At 48.9% G+C, this 22988-nt stretch overlaps 9 protein-coding genes across 9 annotated transcripts; 5 read left to right on the top strand and 4 right to left on the bottom strand.

The window, feature by feature from the left end:
• Window positions 1–281: 281 nt before the first annotated feature.
• On the bottom strand, window positions 282–1169 carry RhiXN_07472 (uncharacterized protein; the record flags this gene model as incomplete). The annotated part of the gene is made up of 6 exons (XM_043327288.1): window positions 282–341; window positions 393–464; window positions 538–584; window positions 635–826; window positions 889–957; window positions 1151–1169. 6 exons carry the CDS (start codon window positions 1167–1169, stop codon window positions 282–284), a joined length of 459 nt encoding a protein of 152 aa, XP_043185760.1.
• Window positions 1170–1218: 49 nt separating this feature from the next.
• RhiXN_07471 (uncharacterized protein) lies at window positions 1219–2893 on the top strand (the record flags this gene model as incomplete). The annotated part of the gene is made up of 11 exons (XM_043327287.1): window positions 1219–1274; window positions 1330–1355; window positions 1410–1415; window positions 1467–1558; window positions 1615–1638; window positions 1690–1843; window positions 1909–1992; window positions 2050–2280; window positions 2334–2594; window positions 2641–2729; window positions 2783–2893. 11 exons carry the CDS (start codon window positions 1219–1221, stop codon window positions 2891–2893), a joined length of 1134 nt encoding a protein of 377 aa, XP_043185759.1.
• A 625-nt stretch (window positions 2894–3518) lies between these two features.
• RhiXN_07470 (peptidase inhibitor i9) lies at window positions 3519–3829 on the bottom strand (the record flags this gene model as incomplete). The annotated part of the gene is made up of 3 exons (XM_043327286.1): window positions 3519–3565; window positions 3604–3711; window positions 3766–3829. 3 exons carry the CDS (start codon window positions 3827–3829, stop codon window positions 3519–3521), a joined length of 219 nt encoding a protein of 72 aa, XP_043185758.1.
• Window positions 3830–6196: 2367 nt separating this feature from the next.
• RhiXN_07469 (cutinase) lies at window positions 6197–8586 on the top strand (the record flags this gene model as incomplete). Its single annotated transcript, XM_043327285.1, has 4 exons — window positions 6197–6471; window positions 6533–6653; window positions 7206–8116; window positions 8178–8586. 4 exons carry the CDS (start codon window positions 6197–6199, stop codon window positions 8584–8586), a joined length of 1716 nt encoding a protein of 571 aa, XP_043185757.1.
• A 295-nt stretch (window positions 8587–8881) lies between these two features.
• Window positions 8882–10719, bottom strand: RhiXN_07468 (uncharacterized protein; the record flags this gene model as incomplete). The annotated part of the gene is made up of 12 exons (XM_043327284.1): window positions 8882–9072; window positions 9120–9224; window positions 9293–9370; window positions 9429–9506; window positions 9560–9598; window positions 9646–9675; window positions 9721–9747; window positions 9799–9852; window positions 9902–9994; window positions 10044–10205; window positions 10265–10451; window positions 10507–10719. The coding sequence occupies 12 exons, from the start codon at window positions 10717–10719 to the stop codon at window positions 8882–8884; spliced, it is 1257 nt and encodes a 418-aa protein (XP_043185756.1).
• A 58-nt stretch (window positions 10720–10777) lies between these two features.
• Window positions 10778–12321, top strand: RhiXN_07467 (uncharacterized protein; the record flags this gene model as incomplete). Its single annotated transcript, XM_043327283.1, has 3 exons — window positions 10778–10864; window positions 11034–11648; window positions 11716–12321. 3 exons carry the CDS (start codon window positions 10778–10780, stop codon window positions 12319–12321), a joined length of 1308 nt encoding a protein of 435 aa, XP_043185755.1.
• A 2365-nt stretch (window positions 12322–14686) lies between these two features.
• On the top strand, window positions 14687–16534 carry RhiXN_07466 (uncharacterized protein; the record flags this gene model as incomplete). Its single annotated transcript, XM_043327282.1, has 8 exons — window positions 14687–14739; window positions 14917–14959; window positions 15019–15069; window positions 15125–15357; window positions 15414–15654; window positions 15714–15881; window positions 15955–16414; window positions 16473–16534. The coding sequence occupies 8 exons, from the start codon at window positions 14687–14689 to the stop codon at window positions 16532–16534; spliced, it is 1311 nt and encodes a 436-aa protein (XP_043185754.1).
• Window positions 16535–17156: 622 nt separating this feature from the next.
• On the top strand, window positions 17157–17867 carry RhiXN_07465 (uncharacterized protein; the record flags this gene model as incomplete). Its single annotated transcript, XM_043327281.1, has 3 exons — window positions 17157–17235; window positions 17284–17414; window positions 17490–17867. 3 exons carry the CDS (start codon window positions 17157–17159, stop codon window positions 17865–17867), a joined length of 588 nt encoding a protein of 195 aa, XP_043185753.1.
• A 2717-nt stretch (window positions 17868–20584) lies between these two features.
• On the bottom strand, window positions 20585–22808 carry RhiXN_07464 (cutinase; the record flags this gene model as incomplete). The annotated part of the gene is made up of 8 exons (XM_043327280.1): window positions 20585–20624; window positions 20689–20923; window positions 20978–21141; window positions 21194–21331; window positions 22061–22301; window positions 22358–22521; window positions 22575–22732; window positions 22788–22808. 8 exons carry the CDS (start codon window positions 22806–22808, stop codon window positions 20585–20587), a joined length of 1161 nt encoding a protein of 386 aa, XP_043185752.1.
• Window positions 22809–22988: the final 180 nt, after the last annotated feature.

Here is a 22988-nt window from a genome sequence, read left to right as displayed (position 1 = left end):
TTCGGACGCTATTTTGTTGGAGCGAGCTACACACTGGGGTTTGTGCAGCTTGCAACTGTATTTTGGGATTCTCCATTTTTACCTTGCGTTTTTCAAGGATACTTATACCCTTACTTATTGCTTCGCACGCCTTTGTATGTGTAGATGTACCTAGTATGTAATATTACGGGACGCCCTTGAGCTATTTAGGCACATTTTATGCTTTTATCAAGGCGAGAAACGACCATTTGAAGGTGATAGAAATCGTCTGTATGTGAATAATTACAGGGTTTGGTGCCTGGTTACTTGACCACCGAATGTGGGTTGCGCACTGAACGATAAGCTTGCATAGATGCAGGGTTCTATAAATTGAAAGTTAGGCCCAGGAGGCATGTTCAAAAAGAAAGACATACCAGCGACTTGATCAACTCATATATGCTCTTATCATGATACCGAAGGCCAGAGGCAGGATCCGTATAGGGAGCCTATTCAAAGTTGATTAGATCGAATTATTACCGCTCCCAGAAATGTGACATGCCTCCAAACCAGTTATGTCACAATAGCGTTTCTGAGGAAGCACAGAGGAGGAGCCTCGATTGAAGTGACTGGAAGCAGTTGGTCAATAAAGTTGAAGGCAAGTGATGGGGATCCATACAGGTGATAGCTTCCGGATCTTCTGTCCAGTCTACATCCATTCCCTGAGCCTTGAGCTTTTCTCTCCCAAGCTTTTCTCGCTCGCGCTCTGCCCCAATCACTTGCTTTGCGCTCTTGGCCCGTCGATTCGCATTCTTGGTGTAGTTCGGATTTTTGAATGGGCGAGAGTAGTGTGCGTAGGAGAGCGATTCAACTAGGCTCTTGGTGTGCGGTCAATACATCGTTGCGTGCCTCGTGACACGAGGTTCTACTCACGGGAGGCTGGGGCGAGACCGCTGTACCGGCGTAGCAACGTTGGACTTTCGTTTTCCGCCTTTTGGGGGCCTGTTATGATAGCAGTGGGTAAATACAGTAGGCTACTCTCGATGCAAATTCACTTTACATTCTGATGGTCGGAGTTGCAGTTGACTGCAAGATGCGCTCCCAAAACAATGGAACTGCTAAGCCTTAAGCCACGATCACGTGGGTGACGTGGCTAACCTATTTAAGTGGCTGAGGTCCTTGTGATCTTCTTTACCCTTGGCCACTTTCTCCATCGGTAGACCTGCAGTTAGCCCATCCCCCATCTCCTGAGCTCGTTCGACAATGCCTAAAAGAGAAAAGACCCCCTCTCCTGGTCCAGATGAACCCAAATTTCTGAGGTGGGATATTAATAAGACACTCGGTTACGCCCCTCCCTAATCCCAGTTTTCACAGTATATTCTACCCATGGCCCCCCTACGGTAAGATTCATTTCAACTAGTCGACTAAAATTGAGTATCTTATGCTTGACATAGTAACACGTAAGCGCCCACACAGTTGAGTGAGTATTCTCTCTAATCTTGAGGTGTTAGTCGAGCAAGAAGAGGAATCAAAGAAATGCGCGCGTTGGCTAGCCTGTTTTATTGGAAAGGATAATCTTTATGCTATGTTCCATAAGCCAAGTGTACGTGACTATTCATCCCCATTGCTGCGGCCGATATCTAATCCGAGCCTGCTTAGTCACCCAACGTGATCATTATCGAGGTTTGCCAACCTTTGTTAAACACTATGATGAGTTTAACACTACGGATATAGATCAATAATGAACTTACTGATGAGAAAATGCGAAAAATACTGGGGGAGCATGACTGGAAGACTGTGTTTCCCAAATATGACCCTGACGAGGGAGTCACACATTCTCAGGTATTCTATTCAACATTCCGGAGCCGGAGAGAAGTCGAAAAGACAGGTATGAAGCTATAGTAATAGATAAAATGCTAGTTTGTTGACCTATTCTAATTGTCTAATTTCTAGGATGGAAGATCAGACCTGTTGTAGACGAATGGTTCAAGGGCTTCAATCCTACCAAAGGTAAACAGGTTAATTACCCATACCCACGTAAGAACTTTCTCTACTTCACTCGGCCACTCAAATTAACTATACCTTGCGAGCTAGCCACAACCTTCTGTGAGCCACCGAGTCTCGCAGAAGAAGTAAACGCATTACAATTGTTTCGGTACCTACCTGGCGACATTTTCCCAGAAGCCCGCCGGCGCCCGCCCGTAACCGAGACGGTCTCGGCACCTCCTACTGTTCCACCGCCTCGCATCGTACCTGGTAGCGGTGGAAAGGCTGGTACTAGCAGTGGAAACGTCAATGCAGCAGGTGGCAAGGGGAAGAAAAAGGGTAAATGTATCGTGCAGATCATACTTTGCCGTCCAATCCTCACAGTTTCTCAGGGGCCGCCGACCCCAATGTACGTACTGCGGCTCCTATCACGCGTACTACGGAGGCCAGCGCCAAGGCCAAAGCCACACACAACCAGCCTATCAAAATGGCAAGCGTGTATGATGAGGACAGCGACGGCGATGAAGGGTACGGAAATTACGCCATGCATCAGCAGGAAGAAGAAGAAAAGCCCAAGGGGGTTAAACCAGATGCTGTCAAGGATCTAGCCAAAGGGGTAGAAGACGTTCAACTTAAAGACGATTATTATCAATGTCTGTAGCTTCATTGTTGTTGAATCCTCAAACTGATATATTACAGACTCAGCACCGCCGCTGGAGGACCCATTCATTCGGGCCAAGCAGGAGGAGGTGCCGCTATCTGAAGACGAAATTTGCCCGACTCATAAGGTAGGTTATGCATACTTTGGTACCACGTTATGCCTCTCTAACAAAATATGCAGAAAAAGTGCAAACCCGGGATTTGTCAGTGGGCTGCAGAGAAGAAGCGCGCTGAGAAACAGCGCCAGAGCCGCACTGGTGGTCGTTCAGGGCAAAATACCCGCCGCTGGTAATCATCGTAATTGGAAACTCCCTTTGTCCAAACTCTTGAGCCTCAAGCTGTTGTTGTGAAATTGCTATCATGCCTTTTGCTATCCTATGAAGAAAAATACAATGTGAATATGATTTTTACTCCAATCTTCCGGTCTTTGTTGCCTTGTGCCATTCAACTAGTTACATGATAGAATAGCCTGATGTTGGGGAACACAAGACGAGTAAACCTCCCTACAGGATCTACTTGCAATTGTGATCAGTAAGCAATGACGTAGTGTTTTGAGTACCCGAAGACTTAGCATATGAGACCAACTCGTTCATGTATCGAAACACGATGCTTTATATATAACACTTCGTCACATACACCAAGTTGGTTGTATAAACTTATGAAAGATAGCCGCTAACCAACTCGCCGTTAGTCCAAGTGTGCTGGTCAAGGTCGAATTTAGCAACCACCCGAACGGGTGATATTATGTCATAACATTTCGCGTCTCGATTGTATTAGTATGTATCGTGTTCGCGTAGTAAAAGGGACGATCAACCGTCGGAGTCCTAAAAATAGCGCCTGGTATCCTAAACCCCGCCCTTGATGCGATAATATGAAGCACAGCCCATTGCCCGATTGAAAGGTTGGCATAGAGATGTTCAAACTTGAGTAGAGGCTACTTGATCGAGCTCTAGAAACCCAATCTCTACCAGTGTCTTAGTGTCTGAGTAAAAGCACACTAACCCATGGATTCGACAAGGGGATCACTGGCAAATGACTTTACCAAATCATCAGCAACCCAGATTGCCACCGCCTTCATTAATTCGCTATAGTCGTATTTGACCTTGCCACCTGTTTTACTACAATGAGGAAACATAGTTGCTATTTATATTTGACGAGACATACCATCCTCCCGTATTCTGTTCATATAATTCTCTATTTGGTCCTTTGTGGCTGACTCTTTGAACATGACAATGTAGACTGACCAGAGATCGGGATATGGAAGTAACTATTCGATAAGAATAAGCTCACCCTTCATACTGCGTATGATGTGTGGTTGTGGTAGTGGCGGTTCTGTGGAGCGCACGTGAGTAGTGAAGTCTTCTGGTATTTTGCTGGCCGAGTCAGTAATGGTCAGCCCGGGCGCACGCGCTTCATGATCAAACAATTACTGCGCCTCGTTTATGTCAATTTTATGTCTCTCTAAATCCCAAATGCTAATAGGTTCTTGTTGTTTGGCAGAGTCCAAACTCAAATATAGTATAATCAAGCAATTAAAAACTGGAGCGAAACACGTCAGCCGCGCTGCCGGCGTCGGCATCTGAGGATGAGTGGCTCTTGGCTGGGACCATCACCAGGCTTGGCGGTGATGGCGCTGTGGCCTGTAAGCGCTTGGTGCGTCCCAGTCGCCAACGATTAGGACATAGCGCATATAGGCTAGTTCTTGAAAAGATAGAGGTTCGAAATCTGACGAGGAATACGCGTTTCTGATTATTCTCGGGTTTTAGAAGTTTTAGGAAATGAAGGTAACCCTAATGGATATATTACAAGACCATACACCAAGCGCAATCGCAGGACCATTCGTATGTATTAGTAATAACCCCGGCGGAACTTTGAGGAGGTTGTCATGGGTTGGTCGGGTTCTACAAGGTGGATGAGTGGTGAATCCTGGATCTACACAAACAGGGAAACTCTTGCTCACCAATGGTATCAACAATAGGATCATGGAGGAAGGAAGCAGGGCAAGAGCTTATCTCAAAAGCTATTCCATGGAGTTCTTCATAGGTATATTTCATCTTACCGCCTGCTCACAGATGTGATGATAAGTGGGTGTGGTACCTAATGATAAGACACCATACCGTTGTCTAAAACAACATTGATATAGTACGAAATTTGGTCCTTGGTGGCATCTTCTTTGAACATAACAATGCAAACAACTATATTGGCGTAAGTGTCAGTATAGAGGGCCCCCCAGTATCGAGGAACTTGCCCATTTCTAATATAATATGGAGTGTCTGAAAATCTAGTATGTGAGATTTACTGAGAAGATAGTATATGTACTTTGAAGCCAGGCTGAGGATTCGAGTCGCCTCCGGCTTACTCTTATACCTTTGCGACAAGTGTTGTGATACAATATTTGTACCTTCTTTGCGGGTCTACTCGGGCAGCCAAGCAATAAGGGTGAGTGCACTCCCTGTGCCGGCCTTCGCGATCAGGGGGAGTAAAGTTTATGTCCCTATTAGAGCTGATATCCACGGTTGCATCATATGTTTGTATGGTCAATGATACGTTGAAGGGGTGGGTCCGATTGTATTGGGTTCATTCTTTGAGCGAATGTAGTTCAACAATACCAGTTAATCATAGTTACTTATTTAGGTCACGGTCTCAAACAAGACGCCTTGTAGGTATGCTAGCAGACACCGCAACATACCTCTGCATATAGCGGATCCCATATGCAATGGCCGGTATAAATCGCGTGCAACCATTGATATATTGAATGATGCTCCTGATGGGGTAACGCCCTGATGCAGAGTTATATAGGGTTACGTCTCCTCCACGTTACATGCCCAGGCTTCACCAAGGTCACCGAGCCACTGAGATGAGCCTTCGGTGCCATTACACTAGCATCGAGAGTAACAACGAGTCACCCTGTGGCTAATACTTTAACACTGCCTGCCGGAACGCCCACATCTGATAATACAATTCAATAATTCGAAAGGGCTCTAGAACCTGCATTGTCAAGTACCCGCCGCGCGGCTGACTCGTGTATGCTGAGATGTATATAAGACCACTAGCGGAGGGCCGCCAAGCCCTCAATAATTATCGCTCACGTGCTTCAAGTACATCGCTGTATGTAGTTTCCTTGACACAAACTATAGTATGGACCAATTATTTAGTTAACTTACTACAGGGGATTGTTATGTTGATTGCTTCCATCGGGGGGGGGGGGATCCTACAGACTTTAAGGTTTACCAGGATTGCTCTAGTGTCCACTTTTCTCATGCCTCAGGGACATGGGAAGAGTCCGGTCCAGGCGCTCTGGGTCGACCTCTTGGAGCCGTACTTGCAGATGCCATTCCAGGGTAAATATCTATTCCCGTATTTCATGGTCTATATGCTTTACTCTCTTTAAAAGGACCACTAGCTATGGCTTCCCGTACAGCACTAGCGCGGAGTACAATAAAACATTTGCAGAAGTGGGCTGTTATATGGGCCCAGTATCTTCACGACCAAGCAAGCCGCTGTCCTGATCAACGATTTGTTCTAAGTGGGGTATCCAAAGGGGCAATGCTTATACATAGTATGTTCGCTGCATCCTCTTTGCTATATCTCCCCCATGATCGGCAAATCATTAGCTCTAAACCTCGATGACGAAAGTAAAGCCAAGGTCTTTTCTGTCTTGGCTTTTGGTGATGGGTGGGGGCCTAATGCTGCCTTCAATAATTCATGGCCCGTAAACTCGCCGTCCGTTGGTCTCGATCCACGCGATGATAGTACAAGTGCAAAAAGTGTCGCCAGCTTCTGTAATAAAGGTGATACTGGGTGTGAAATTAGAACGATAGATCCAAATGCGATCCCCCCTGAGCACCTGTCATACCCAACAGGCGGAAGGTAAGCCGCCCACCGATAAAGGATAAGATTCGCGTGTGATTGATAACCGAACGATTAATAGCATCGAGGCTGCTGTGAAGTTTGTCAAGGCTGCTTTGAAGTGGGGTTTTCTTGCATGTGATTTACCCTCCGTGCCGTTTCTCGTTTATTTGAACATGGCGCGCTTTGATGCATTCAATAAAGTAAAATATTGGAGCATTGAAAAAACTAAGCTCCTGTAGTGGTGTTGTGCAACTGGGAGATATAATCTTAACCAAGTTTATCGGCCCATTCCAGTGGCTCGTAGCCACCCTGTTGGTGGTCCAAAACGTTGGTGCGCCAAAAATTGCACTGCCACAGCATTATGTCCATTGCTTGTTCACCACCCTTGGTGAGAGGTAAAGAGTTGGTACTCTAAAATTGATTTTTCTCGCCTATTAATGGCCTAATTTATGCATATCGACCACGATTTTGTTTGAACACTTTGCAACTATCTCGTCAGCGCGATATTTCCTGGGAATTCTGCCACGATGGCGATCCATATTCTGGCTTCTTGGACATCTAAAGCGCTTCCGGCATCATATTATATCCCAGCAGGCGTGTTACTTTGTCTGTTATATAGTCTACAATTTATCGCGAATGGTCGGAAAAACCCCAGAGACCGTGACATGCATGGGCGCGTCGTCATATTAACAGTCAGCCTACAGTTTCCGTTCGAGCGCGCTGATACAGACTGACCGTCTCAACGCTGCTAGGGCGCATTCACACCGCTTGGCCTGACACTGATGCAAGAGTTGGCACAAAGGGGCGCGCAAATCATCGCACTGACCCCATCCCTCGCAGACCCTACCATTGAGGGCTTCGTTTCTGCAATCCGAGAGGTAACCTCCAACGCATTGATCTACGCGGAGGAATGCGACATTACCTCTCCTACGTCCATTCGAGCATTTTGCAAACAATTCCTGGCGATTACTCCTACTGGCCCCTCGACCAACATGCCTGGCGTTCCAAAGGACCCGCCCAGGCTGGACGCGCTCATTTTAGCTCATGAATATACGCACATCGGGGCCGGATGGGGAGTAAACAAGTCCTTACGCGCTGTAGAAGAGAACATCAGGCTGGAAGGTGGACTAGCATCATTCTTGCTTATCACACTCTTGTTACCGTGCTTGATCAGGGCACCCAACGACCGAGATATCCGAATTATCAACGTGGTTAATCCGCTATACGCCGCATCAGTACCTACATACGTTCCCCCGACCCCTCTACCCAAGCCGTCGGAAATGAAGGACGGGACCCCAGCGCCGCCCCAGCCTCCTGCCGAGAATATTACTGTTCCCGAACTCGCCGAGTCAAAGGGGTCATTTAGGGCGCAGCTTGAGAAGCTTGCACTCGCATCTGTCTCCTCATTGGAGGGTCATCGGTCTCTACGTTCTATCTTACTCGTACGGCACCTTCAACGGGTCTTAGACGCCCTTGCTTCGCAGTCGAACAAACCGGTTCTGGGCACGAATAAGGAGGCAGAAGTCATTTCCGTCAAGAAACAAGCGACCTCAAATATTACTGCCGTGACTGTAGCTCCTGGGTTTAGTCGTGTGCAAACCGTTGGGCCATACTTGCGTGCGAGAAAGGAGTCCGTTGGGTTCAGTACCATCGGATTTTACCTGTGAGTATCTTCGCCTTGCGTTTATTGCCCGTATTTCAATTGGTTCTCATCTTACAACTAGATATGTATTGATCTACCCTGGGATCTGTCTGTTCGCCAAACATTCCCTCGGAGCAGCACAAACTGTGCTATATACGTTATTCGCACCAACTCTGCGAACACGAATAAGCGAACCAAGCCCCAAGTCCAAGGATGATACTAGGGATGACGCTAAGCCAGAATTCATTCCTCGAATTCAAGGAGGCCTTTTGTACCGCGAATGTGCGCCTACACAATTACCTGGAAGGGGTGTTGCGTTATTTGAGACAGAGGGAATTGGAAGGGCCGTGTGGGAGGAGTTGGAGCGAGGCGTGGAGGTATGGGAGAGGAGTGAGGGTGAGGTTTTGAAGGAGATGGCAAAGGAGGTGGAGAAAGAAGCAAAAGATGTGAAGGGTAAAGGAAAGGAGAAGGAATCTGCCAAAGACAAATGATGTGTAACAATTCTAGATTGTGTCGCTATCGTATAATTTATTCTAAAAAATAATACGCGGTCTTTCTAATCAACTCAAAAGCGCTCTTGTCGTGGTTCAATTTGCGGAAAATTTCCTGGGGCCCAATTTTATGACATGTATTTAATCAGGAAATCATCCAAACCGCACGATCTAAGCAGGGCAAGAAAGGGTTACAAAGTGGTAGTTGTGAGACTCTGAGTTATGAAGATACTCAGGCCAGTCGTTCTCTTTTAACTTCTGTAAGAATGATAAGATCATGTGGTAAACTGAAGCTCTAGCCCCCACCTCTTTCCAGTATCTCAGTAGCCTCCACATGTCGCTTCTGAGCCGCTGGCTGCTCCCGCGGTTCCGTTTTGACTATAGACGATGACTCTAGTTTGCGAATGAAAGTGTCAGGGGGTCTTGCAGAAGTCACATTTGTTTCGATGGCTGGACTAGGCTCATTCAACCTTTCTGTTCGATCCCCTGTTCGATTATCAGTATAATAAGGGCAATCATGAAATGAAGCGTACTACCTCTAGTGCCTATGGTCTCACTCGGCTCCTCGTACTTCATCCTAAACCCTTCTCGGTCGAGACGCCCCTCAGTAGATGGGTTCATATCAAGATTGGGTATGACTTTGAAACAAATGAGCCAAAAACATGATATCGTTTGCCTGAAACTTGGATGACCACAGTGGACTCACCTGGTTCCTCGCGCTTCACAAGTCTTTCCCGTTTGATTCGCTCCTCGAAAGACGGATTCATATCGAAATTCGGTACAACTTTGTCATGCCGCAGTCATAAAACCTTCGCGTTCTGACGAGATTGACCTGTACTCACTGGGTTCCTCGTGTTTCGTAACACTTTCGCGTTTGATCCGTTCCTCGACCGATGGATTCATGTCGAAGTTTGGATATACTGGATATTGGAGCGATGAGTTATGATTAAGTGGGTGTCATTAAACTACTTACTCATTGGCTCAGTCTTGAGCTCCGTACCTCCTCCTTTGACTGAACCAAATTAAGATGTGTCAGGTCTAGCGGAAAGACATACATACCAGGATTCGTGTCGATGTTTGGACGTAGGGCTAATTGATAGTTAATGGTTGAAACTTGAGCTCCAAGTTGCTTACATCGTTCTTCTATCTTGGGTTTTATATCTATAAATTAAAGTAAGAGATGGAGCTACCTTATAGGAGGTATATGCGTACCTGCTTCCAGTCTCGGCTTCGTTTCGGCTTGAAGCTCGGCATTGTTATTCGCAGCTACAACATAGATTTAACGTTGCTGAATCTTTTAAAACGGAGAATGTACCTTGACTTGCACCTTGATCAATAATTGGTTTTACGTCTACCTCGGTATTTGACATGATATCAGGCTTGACATCTGGCCGGGCATTGTCCTCCTCTGTCAGTTTGTTAGAACCAATAAATGTCACAACCTTCGACACGCATACCAACGACTGTAAACTCAGGCGGAAGCGGGTGGTACCCAACTAGGGTAGAAGTCGTCGGTACGGCATAGCCCACCCGCTTCGGTTTGGGAAAAGGATATCTGAATTGAGATTCGGAGCGAGGTCCAGTGGGTATAATCCGTTCGATCGGATAATAAACTATTCCTGCGGAAGAAAATAGGTATTTGAGTCTGGGCTTCAAGGTCTAGATTTTTAAACCCTACCGCTTATCTTTTCCAGTGCATCATGCGACCTGACTCGTGCTCTAAGTATCGTAGTCTCACAATCTCGATAATCTTGAGGAATACTGGAAGTATTTACGATTGTGTCGACCCATTTGTATGCCCCAAGTTTTGAGTCGATAACATCCTCTGGGACCTCCTTTCGGACTTCAACGATCACTTGGTCATACTAGACCAGAGCTAAAATTAGACCGCAATCAAGAGCAGAGAGAAGACCAACATACGGACTTGTGACTAAATAGTTTCCTGATCGGGAGGCCGGCTTCGTGCATCCACCGACCAATCCGTTGAGCCGCTCTGATGTCATCGGGGTCGTCGTCTCGGACCATCTTGGCTCCACTCCGCCCGACAGGAAAGAATAAAATTAGAAAAATGTAATCGTCTGGGCCTGGCTCATCTTTGGACGCGGCGGCTTTTTGCTTCTTGGTCCGCCCCATGAAGGAAACGAGTGTGGTCGTCTTCGCCACGTGAGAGGTCCATATGACCAATCAAGCAATGGCACGTGATCGTAGCCACCTAATTCTCGACTTTGCCTTTTTATGCAACATCACTGATCTTTCTCATTTCGAGCTCAAAATGTCTGTAAGTACACCTGGCTCGTATGCTCTGTATTTTACTAAACAAATATTAGGAGACGAGTTGCGAGCTCTGCCTTGATTGGCTTTGAGCGAAATTTTTCGTGCTGGACGCGTGTAGGGTGTCATCATGGTGCGCCCGTGCCCTTGATATAGAGACACTTATATAATAATAGACTGATTTACAGTATTCAATCAACAAAAACCCACGTCTATCAAGACATAATAGTACCTCCAATGGCTCTGATAACGCCGGCTCGCCATTACCCGACCAAGAATCACAGGCCTCTAAACCTAATGGTACTAAAGTTCGCACCAAACCCGATTATCCTCCTCGACCAGAAAAACGTCCCACTCATCTGCTTGGGCGGACCAAAGGACTTATCAGGGTGGCCCCAGCCAGTGCCCATATTCCGATCGACACATCACTCCCCTCGCTCGTATTCCCCGATGGCACACGCGTCGCAAGACCCAACGCTTTCCGCCCACCATATCTAACCGAACGACTAGCCAGGCACTTGAGCATCCACATCAACGATCCGTACGTTATCACACGGAGCATTGAGCTATTCGGATCGCCCCGCTCCGCTGGTTGGGTCGCGAATCTTACAGTGGGAGCGTCCAGAGGGACGATCACTAACCGCACCAATGAATTTTTACAAGCATTGCCGTGGAGCCACGCTGGAGTAAAGCCTTTCTCGGACGAAGCGTGGGCAGAACATCTTGTTGCGAAGCAGAACCCACGGATCCGATATGGACCGGACGACCATGAGTTCCAGGAAATAAAACCTGTGCGTCTTGTCGTTATATTTCCTCTCGATTTAGACGCCCAACTAATTGTGGGATCTAGGTCTATAGCCCTCCATGGCCCTCGGATACACCATCGCCCCAGAACATAAGTCTCAGCTGGAGTTCGTCCGGCGAACGGGACATGCCCAGCGTCTATCCCCATCGTTCTCCCGTTTCGTTCGGCAACAAAATTACCCTCGACCAAAAAGAATCGATAGGTTCTATTCATGGGACAGCCACTTGATCGTTGTTTTCGCCTCGCCAGCTGCACGCAGGGCTATTTTGGCCGCATATGCATGGTGGATAAGGCGCAAGCTATTGGACGCATACGAAGAGGATGAGAAACCCGATCAGCCGGCATTTTTACCCCCTGTGGGCGCTGAAGAACTGGTAGTGGGAGGTGTGAAAGTTGAGGATGACGTTCATGCAGCGTTGGATTGGGCCAAGCAAGTCGGATGGAGACCAGAGTACCGAATTCGTCCTTACCAGGGCCGCCGAAAGAAGAACGACCACGGCGAAGGATGGTACGACAGCGAGATAGAAACAAGGTTGCGAATCAGGAACAAGAGGCGTGAGCTGGAAGAAAGACTGCAGAGAGAAAGGGCGGAAAGGGCTGAAAGGCGGGGAAGGAAGAACGAGGAAGCCCGAAATGTGGAATCCGAGACACAGGCTTAATTCACCACATTTGAATTGTGTGAGTTGTCTTTGTCTTTTTTCTGTGGAATATCTTGGGATGAGTCTCGCCGGGGCCATATGACTCTATCGAGTTTCTACTCGGATAGTGCTTGATTTACCGCCGGCTATATACATAATCTTCACATCACTTCTGAACCATTTCTTTTGATTGCAATCACGCTTCGTTCCCAGTATCGCTGACAAGTTGTCTTCCTAGGTTCGACCTGTAAAGTAACATTACCTTTTATTAACAACGGCTGAATTCCGCATGCAATCCAACCCTCGCTAAAACTTTTCGCGACCGTTTCATCTTCATCACTCACCCAACGAAGACGAAGAGTAATTATTCGGGGCCGCTAGAGGCTGAAGCATTCACGGAGCTCCAAAATAGATTTCTCGGCTGAGAGTCAGAAGGCAGGCTGAGCAGATCCTAGGACATATTAGTCGTTGGTAGAGACGTTCTTGACGGTTCTGGTCAAGATGTCTCTGTTTAACCTGATGCCGGTTGATGAAATCCCAACGGCGGGCCGCTCCATCTCCAAGTAATCAATCAATTCGATAAATGGTTCCGCAGCTTACGCATCCCAGCCACACTACCCACGATGAGTGGGTTCGCTGAGAGACTTGGGGTTTCGTTGGATCTTTGGAGTTTCGTAGTTGCAGGGTAAGTTCGCGGCGCCTACTAGATATATCAGGTCCTAAGTCCGAGCACACGAAACAATTTTTTTCCCGAGCCCGAGCTGGCCAGGACCCCCCCCCCTTTGCTAATTATGAATCTATGCACAGTAACAGGGTAATGTTGAGGGAAGACCTGGATCAGAGTGATCATTTGCACTAATTATCGCCCTCCCTTGTCGCGACCCTCTCGCCGCGCAAGGCACCTCATCGACCGAGGGATATTTTGTCTATTGAGGGACACGGTACCATGTGCTCTCCTCGAAGCGCATCAGAAGCTGCATTGGATTGGGGGTCACGGACTTCTTGGGGAGTGACAAACAGGCCATACACAAATGAGCGAACACTCCCGTTGCTTTTTTGATTGCACGGGACCAAAAGTATATACATAAATAGCATGTTTAACGCATGGTCCAGCAGGGACCTGGAACCGGAATTATTTTTTCGTTCTTTTTTACACATGCCATGGGCCAAAACTTGACTTGGACTCTGCTAGCGCCACTGACCGGATAAGCAGATCTGAGAGAGAAGATCAAGGGACGTGATCGGCGCGGATACCTCGGTCGGTTGCTGCCGAGAGCCGGACCATGTGGAAACTGGGAGCAAGGGATCGGGGAGGCTGTGAAATGGGTGATGGCAGGGAGAGGGGCAGTTACGGTATAAGCGAACAGGAACCAGCGTTACAGGTTGCGTCATTGTGCGGTGCGCCAAAACATGCAGAGATTGAGTTTTCTGGAATATGTGAATTATTTCTCTAGCTGGTTGGGGAGAGAGGACACCGCATCCTTTCTTTCCCGGTTCCATATCTAGTCATTGCATTGACCGGCGACCGGAGTCGATATGAATTTCGATTGGTTCGAGAGCAGTGTGGTATTGACAATTCTATTGAATGCTGCGCTAACCTGGAATAGGGGCTATATTGGTGCGAAGTCGGTCGGACGAATTGGCGAAGGACAATGGCTCAAGAAAAGAAACTGGGGCGTTTGTTAGTCATGATAGTAGTTGTGCTCTTCTTGCTTCGGCTAGGCGCGCGTATAGTATGCATGCGTCAACCATGGGCTGTTTTTATATATAGGGTACATGCCAGGTACACACACAGCAACAGCAACAGCGCGACGGATAACCAATGTCGCTGGGGGAGCGAGAAACAAGTGCTGCCAACGAATGTAGTGTATGGAAATTCGCGCGCAGGTAGAGAGTGGTGATCAGCTGGAGCCCAAAGTGCCGGAACAGGATCAACGTTTTTACCGGGATCACCCAAGGCCAAACAGACTCGCCTAGTGCTCGAAATATTCGGATGGTATATATGCCCGGTTGATCTCTGGCTCTTTACCCCCCTTCTTCCTTCTCGCCCCACTTCCCCCCGTCGGTCCCTTCCACTCGTTGAAAAGACTACTCTTCCTCTGAGAGGATCATAGACAACCATACATACATATCCGGCAACGGGCCCAACAACAAGGGACTGGGCTAGAGACTTCTTCCGTCCGGTTTGAAAATCGGTCTGGATAAGGACGGACTTGGTGGGGGGGAGAACTTGGGTCGGTGTGATCGACTTGGAGTCCCTGCCTCTGTTTTGTACTGCTTCCGCACTGGTCGCTCGGTATATTTAGACGATTAGACTTCTTGCAGCTGGTTGTTCTGTTACCTTCCCCTCTTCCTCTCTCTTCCTCTCTCTCTCTCTCTCTCGAACATGACGCATACGTCCCCTGCAACAAGCGCCTTGTGGGCTATTCTATCTACTATGTGAGTTTGGGACTGTTGATCTGCAGGGTGCAAGGAGGGCTGAGGCAAGGTCTCCCTAGTTATTCTGCTATCTCGTGACGCACTTGTGGAAATTCGACCGATTTGCATGTATCAAGTATGTTGTCCTTTCTACTTGGAACATCGGGGATGTATGCTAACGCACTCGGAACTCGGTAGATGGAACCGCGGGAACTCGGGCGCATTTAAGCGCGTGATGACGGTGAGCGAGGACCACAGGGCCAAACTCTATTAAGATTCTGACGATGACGACGATGGCAGTACTCGTACCTAACAAGCGTCCCGTTATTAATGCTATATAGTATAACCATGGTGAGTCCCTTGATTCTTTCGCCTCTCTGCTCCCTGCGCTCATGTCCGCTCGCAGACGGTAATAAAGTACGAAGAAGGGTATGCGGCGATCCCTACAGTCGGGATCGTTCCTAGGCCGTACCAGCTCTGGACGCACCCGCAACGACACTGGGTCGAGGCGATTTATATTGCATTTAGCGTTGCCTGGGCACTTGAAATTGTTTCTCACCTCGAGGAACTTTGTTTCTGGTTGTTCTTGATCAACGTCGGTGCGGCACAGACGAGCTGGTTCAGGAGCATCCATTTCAAGTGTGTTGGAGTCGAATCATAATACATACCAGCGCTGATGAATTTATCGTTGACAGGTGCTGGGTCGTAGGCAGCGTGCTCGCCATCACCGGTCTCCCGATCATCGCCGTGTTCACACGCGAAAACCCGCTGAAATGCGAAGCATGGACGATCTTTGTGGGTTCGATCGGTTCGTTGCTCATCACGCTCTGGTTCCTCCGTGTGCTCTGGCTTTTCCCCGCGTTTCTACGACGAGTCAAGAACGAGGGTGCCGAACCAGAGGTCGTCGTTAGGCTGAGCACGTTCCACGAGCTCAACGTATGTTGTCCATCTTTTGGATGGTTTGACTTGTGCTAATTGGCCCGCCTGAACTCCAGATCATTCGCGTCGTGTTCCGGTTCATGTTTGTTCTTCCCCTGCTCACTCTTGCTGCCGATGGAATCAAGCCGCACCACAACCACGTCAACGAGTCTCCGTTCTGGACGGACTTGCTCGCCATGTTGGGCGCTATTGGGTGCATCGTTAGCTCCATCATCACACTGCTCGTACGTTCTACTCATTCCCGAATGATCCGTATTCTGATGGTGATTTCGCGCTGCGCGGGGAAATAAACCACAGATCTTCTTCCCCCGCTCGATCGCCAAAGAAGCAGGGTACAAACCACGCCAAAAGACCATGTCCCAGCCTTCGCGAGGCGCACACCACCTCGGACCACCCCGCCACACCCAATCCCAAGCGCAACTCGTGTCGTCATCTTCCCCCTCGCCCGTGGACGTCAAGGACCCGCACCTGTACGACGAACCGACGACGATCCAGCAGCCCGGATACGGGTACCGAGCACCGACGATCAAGATTGCGGGCGCGAGCAATCGGGCGGCTGTTACGGGCGGAGGAGCCTGGGAGCGCGTCGGCCCTGCGGGCGAGGAGATGCGTGCGGGCGGGGTGGGCGGGGCGTGGGAGATGGTGGATTACCACCAGTACCAGCACACGGTGTTATTCTGCCCACGCATATGCCGAGACGGGCAGCAGGCGCGAGACGGCGTTGCATCCATGGTGTTGAACTATACGAGTCCGATCGGTGAGTGTCTTGTTCATTATGGTTGCTCTTACGGTGGCTGATGCCGGGCTGGTGGTAGATTTGATTGAAGGATGGGACGAGAGCGATCCGTACCCCCCTGCACGACCAACGCACTACTGATTTCTGATTTTTTTTATCTCTCTTTTTTCGGATTTTTTTGGAGACACCTGATGTATTGAGGGTGTTGTATTAACATTGCACAGTCTTTTGTCCTTTTCTTTCCTGATCAACTCCACCGCCCCGAACCGACAATTCACCCTCTCTGCTAGTTCTGATCACGCAATCTCTCTCATATCACCTGGGTTGATCCTTTTTTCGATTCTTTTTCAGTTTTTGTTGTATGTGTGTGCAAGTAGTCATACTCGAGGAAATGCAAAATGCATTGGAAACCAAGAGTCATTCGCGCGGGGATCTAACCTACTTTCGCGAAAGCAACGTGGAGAGAAAAATGCGGGGGAAGGAGGTGGATGGCGAGATGAGCAAAACGGTCTCAATCCAAAACGTGCGAAACCGAGTGACGAATCTGCAGATAAGGTCACAGGGCCGAAGATTACTGGGGGGGCACGTGCGGTATCTTGCCGAAGCGCCCGGAGGCCGTTGGAGCCCAGCCCCCCGCAGGATCAGGCCAGATAGACGATAGCGCAATTGAGCGAGCTCTCGCCGACGGTATAAATGGTTGGGCCAGCTGACCAAATAGCAAGTTGAATTAAGTTACTTCCTCGAATTTTCACTTGGATAAAGAATGGCGACGGTGCTGCACAGTTGGCTGAACGAAGCGCAGGAAAGCAGCCGGTACAATTCGGTGGCTGCCAAGTACGGGCGTGAGTAAAAAAGTGATAAACGCATAAATGGAACGTGTGTTTATATAGAACGGGTACGGTCCACAGTGGTGGTGGACACACCCTCGGGCATGTCTCAGACGGGGCAAAACGCGCTCCGGTTCTTACGGTCTCTGTCCGAACATTCGCCTACGTTTTTCGAAGATCAGGCCAGACTGCTCGTACGTCCGATTCGATCATTTGACCCGGCCGTTTGCTGATCGCCCCCTTTATTGTTTTCTTATTTCTCCGCACAGAGTCCCCCCACACCTGGTCTCCTTGCCTCCAGCCCTATTCCAACCACCACGAGTCCGCCGTCCTCTGCGCTTGCCACGCCCGTTGTGCCCATGAGTGGTCCTCAGCGTGTACAGCCACGCCGCCAGCCATCGGCCTCTTCTCGCGCCCATTTGCGTGATTTCGACGAGGCGCTGTTCTCCCTGGACATGCCCCCGACGGACGATCCTCTCTTTGTGCCCAATCCCAACCATCTCAATCATCACCACCGCCATCACCAGCAGCGAGCACGTCCCTACCCTGCCCTGCCGCGCATACACCCGCACCCGGACCTCGCGCCCCTCGGCGGCTCCTACTTCCCCCTCCGCCCGATCCGTCCCCGGGCCTGGGCCTGGGCCTGAGCCCATGGGACAAACATCCCGCGCACTACTACCAGGGCTACGCGTCCCCGCCCCTCGCGTTCTCCAGCCCGCAGACACCCGACGCCGCGTTCGCCTACACGCCCATCCACCGCAGTCCCAGTCCCCATTCGTCGCTTCCCCCCAGCCCGAGTCCGAACCCGAGTCCTCGGAGATGGAGATCCATATTTGGGTGGCGATGAGGACCGTGCGCGCATGTCTGCTCTCATGTATGGATCTATGCGTGCCAGAGCGGTTGTTGCTGCCAACGAGACCGATACTCAGGGCTGGTAGTCCCTCATTTAATCTGTCTCTTTTTTCTTTCTATTTGATTGCACATACATATGGACTGGTTTTGGTTTCCCACGAGGGCTATTTTTTATATATGTAGTTGTATAACGTTTGTATATACCCCTCTTATTGTATGTATAGCTCTCTTCTCCCTACTTTCTGAATTTGTGTGTGTGGGGCCCCCTGGGATTGCGAGTCTATCAGCGTGAATGGTGCGACGTAAAGTTCTCGGCCGACGGTCGATTCAGGTTTGCCCTTCCTTCGCTTGGGTATTTGACGTGCGTGTGCGCGTGTTGTGCCTATCGGTTTGTCTAATACGATATTGGTATTAGACGTCATAAATAACGCGAATCGACTTCAAGGTTTTGGTTGTCTTGTATTCGTCGCTCGAGCAAATTTCAGCGTATTCTCCCCCTTTTTTGCCGAGCATAAATTTCGGAAGACGAGTTCAAATTGTTACAGTCGTCCTCGTGCACATGTATTTCCATTTATACACTATTTTTAAAAAGAGTCACATGTGGCTGTAACCCTTGACACGAAAAGAACTGGGTGCAACCGTGAACCATACCGTATGCAGATGATAGGTTACAAACGACAAAGCGAAACAGACAAGACCGAGCGGTCCGAAAGATAACGACATGACACATGATTCATACACGGCCCATTAGGCTGTTACACCTGCACTGATGCCGAGTTTATTCAACACGCACGCACGCAATTGTACCGCATGCAGTCACGGTCGATAAGATAGCACATAAAACCCCTTGGCATACTTTACGATACCGTCGAATCTAAGCGTACACGGGTTAGGCTATGATAAACCCCGCGGCTAGCATAAAATGGTATGATTAGTTAAACAGGCGCGCAGTAAAAGATATGGGCCCGGGTTTATCGAGTGTGATAAGAACCACGAGCACAAGGGAGATAGGACACCGAGTGCCGAGATTTTATTCTATTTAGCACAAATAGAAAGAGGCCCGAGATAGGAACCAGCGCTAGGTATATGTCCTATCCTGCCGTCCAAGTCGGGTATATGCGCTTTGTATAACGTAGGCCAAGAACATGACGTGCTAGGACCTGTTTACGAGGTGATGCCTGTTTTCTTCTTCTCCTTCTTTTGTATAGGATGTCTTGAAATGAACTGGGGAGCACATGTAGTGGCCGGATCCGCAGTTTTGTGCATATGGTTTGGTGTATCAACTTCTTGATAGCTGGGTTCTAGTATGGCTCTAATAGCATGTAGCGCTGTACAAGTTATCCCATACATGGTCATTCATTGAGATAATTCACGAGCCTGTCAACTGTATCCGGGGCAAAGCAAGTTACGCCGACTATATTACAACGAGCTGATTGGACCCCCGGGCCCAATAATTAAATTAATCCACTATCAACGAACATCAGCCTCTCTTCCCCTCCACTCGATCTCTACCCCACTCGATGCCCAGCCCCACCTCCGCATTAGAACAGTTGCGGGGCACCATGAGCGAATATTGCGGGGCACAAAGCCCATTGAGGCAGAGAACTCGAGATGGCTTGATAAAGCAGCGCTAGTAAAGTCGACCTCTAGAGTGGTCCCTCGCTTAGTGCAATGATAACGATCGCAGTGATAAGACTTGACCCATGAGTCATGTGCCAAAAACAGATTCTTGAGCTCGACTGATAGGAGAACGTGAACTACATTAGGCGCGAGGCGTGGTTGAGCGCGCGGTAAGTGTGGGTTCGATGTGTACGGTGATCTAGAGTTATAATTTTAGACAACCTCGGACCTCGTCGTGTGGGTTATTTTGAGTACCCGGGGCCACGACTGAACGAGTTGGTATGTCAGTTTGTTACCAACCCCTCACTCCCTGATATAGATTTAGATAAGATGACTGGACGAATAAGCGAGTGTATCGTGGTGACATGGCTCCATGGACAGCAACTGAAATCGAGACAATAAAAAATAGGCGTGTTATAAAATTGCATCGAGTTGGCAGTGTAAATTGTGCGTGGGCGGGTGTTGGGGTGAGATATGTTTAGTGGTTTATTTGATTAGAGGTGTCACTGGCGCCCGAGTTGAAAATGTGTATCCAGCTCGAGAGAGGTCGTGCTCCTGGCAGGTTACGTGGTCGGAATCCTCTCGGAGAGATAATCTGACGGGGTCTTTTTCTTGCGATGTGAGCTATTCGACTGAGATTATATTAGCGTCGGTGTATCCTTGTGATATTTGGGAGGCGCCCAGCTTTCCAATCATCAAACTGCTCCAATAACAAGGTGGCTATCAAGTGGCTATTTCATAGTCCGGTCCGGTAATCATTGTTCCAGCCAATCATGGGAAAAAGTACATGTACAAACTTTACAAGTTTCCAAAACTACATGACGATGACTGTGTGTATCTACTTCAAATTCCTTCATGACGAATCGCAAGCAAACAGAGACCTTGGCTTCGATCAAGCATTTGCTTTGGCGAATTTGGCGGCGGCCTCGATGCTATAATATATGTTTCATGAGCACTGATCGCTTCGATTGTTGTTCGAGAATCGGGAAAACTCACCTTCCATCCATAGGGTACATGAGGTGAGGAATAAGCGTTCCAGGAGGGTCGCAGAACATGTCCCCGTCGTTGCAGAAGCTGGCCACATTCTGGGTTCCAGCTTTCCCGTCCTTGGGAGTCAAGTTGACCGACGGCGAATCAATGGGCCACGTCGCTATCTGTATGCTCCTCAGTGGGTCGCCGAAAACGAGAACGGATATGATCTTTGATTTGACAGAGTCGTCGAGCTCGGTACCTAAGAAGAGCATTCAGATGATGCGATCCAACTGTAATACTGTCGTTTACGCACCATGTACGACCATCGCGCCCTTCGAGTACCCACTCAGAATGAACTTTTGGCTTGGGCATCGAGATGATTGGGTCGAAAGGTAGTTGGCTGTTGTGCTTGCACCCGCTTGTACGGTGACCACGTACTCGGCGATGGTGCTGTATGGAACCGAGTAGCTTGTAGTGCTGTCCAATAACGTTTCATAACATTCTATATATAAACGAGTAGTATATTTACCCTGGGATTGCGGACGCGAGTGCACTGGCGAGAGGAGTACCGACTATTCCGAGGCCAACTTCGCCAGTCCCGGCAGCGTGTACAAGCTGAACTGCAGAGCAGTCCGAGGACTGACGAGATGTAAGATCGGCTGGGGCACTTAATACGATAGTAGTGAAAAAGAGAGATGTCTTGAAAGAAAGTCAGCCCTATGCGCGATTGAGACAGGGAAAAGGCGCATACAAGGAGAGACTTGGCGAACATGGCTGAGTGTGGATGAAAAGACACTGTTTGGAGTTGGAGTTGAGGTTAGAGTCTCAATGACAGCGGCCTTTATACTCTCTACACCACTCGAAGAACTACTTCTTTACGTTAGAGCGTAACCTATTATGGGCACCTGACTCTACTGAGCGGATGTCGCTAGGCAAGCGTAAATCCACCCGATCCAAACATTGATGCGGGGGATGTTATAGTTTCCGGGCCAATCAGGAAATCGCACACATAGTCCAGCTAAGCAGCAAAGTTGCAGCTGAATATTTAATTTAAAAGACCCGGTCTTCTCCTGACACTGGTTGTCTGGTTTCCAGAGCATCGTCGGGAGTAACCTTGACATTCACGTCATCCCTTACACGGCCCTCGATTCGGCCCCTAATTTGATCAAGTAGCCACTCGGTGGCTAGATTGCAAAGGATAGTCTTCACTCAGGCTGGATACGACGCTCCACTAATAGTGACTCCGAGACCACGATATGTACATGTATAACATAAAATCACAACCGGTACTTTGGCGATTTCAAACTCTGGCCTTGGCGAAATTGGTGGCAATGTCAACGCTGGGTGTCACTCGTAAGAATTCATTTATTTAGCTAAGAGTAAGTGAGGCACTCACCTTCCATCGTCTCGGTACGCGAGGTGAGGCCCAAGGCTCGCTCCCGCCGGATCGCAGAACTCATCACCTTTGTTGCAGAAGCTAGCAACATTTTGAGTACTCGTGCTTCCTTCTCGTGGGCTGGAGTTAACAGAGGGTGAATTGATGGGCCAAGTATTTGCTCGTCCAATTTTTCTATATGGATCACCAAAAACAAGAACAGTGAGGATTTTGGACTTGATGCCATCGGGGAGGTTCGTTTCTAAGAGGGGCCCTCAAGTCAGGACGAAATTATTGTGGGATATATATGCTGCGTACTATGCATCACCATAGCGCCTTTAGAGTATCCGCTTAGAACAAAATGTTGATTTGGGCACAGAGTGGACTGTTCAGCGAGGTATGCTTCCGTCTTCCTTGCTCCTTCTTCTACAGTCTCAAAGTACTCGGGGCCAGTGTTATACGGGATTGCATAGCTCGTCGTCCTGAGGTACATTTCAGAAGATCAATCGTTATAGAACACACACGATGTACTTACCCTGGAATTGCAGATGCCAATGCCTTGGCAAGAGGTGCGCCGACCAACCCGAGACCGTTCTCGGTGGTTCCTGCGGCGTGAACGAGTTGAACGTTGGAGCAAGAGTGTCGAGTCTGTGCTGGGGCACCCAGTACGACGCCAAAAAACAAGGCAGTAACCTATAGCCTGGTATCAGTACTAGTCGCATCAGTGCATGTAATTAGTTCTACTGACGGCGAGATGTTTGGATATCATGGTCGGGCGATTGTGGAGAGAAGGCAGTGAGCGGGGTGCTACCTCTCCCAGGGTTTTAACCCCCCCCCCCGTGCAAACCTGATTCAGAGGGCGGGCGGCGGGCGGATGGCGGATCAGGCATCAACGAAGAACAGCGAAGAACCCACATCCAGGCAACAGTTATTCAGTTGAATGGACCTA

This window comes from Rhizoctonia solani, chromosome 13, assembly GCF_016906535.1.
Source record: "Rhizoctonia solani chromosome 13, complete sequence".
Classification (NCBI taxonomy): Eukaryota; Fungi; Basidiomycota; class Agaricomycetes; order Cantharellales; family Ceratobasidiaceae; genus Rhizoctonia; species Rhizoctonia solani.
Note: the sequence above shows the minus strand (reverse complement) of the source record. Positions and strands in the feature narration are given on the sequence as shown.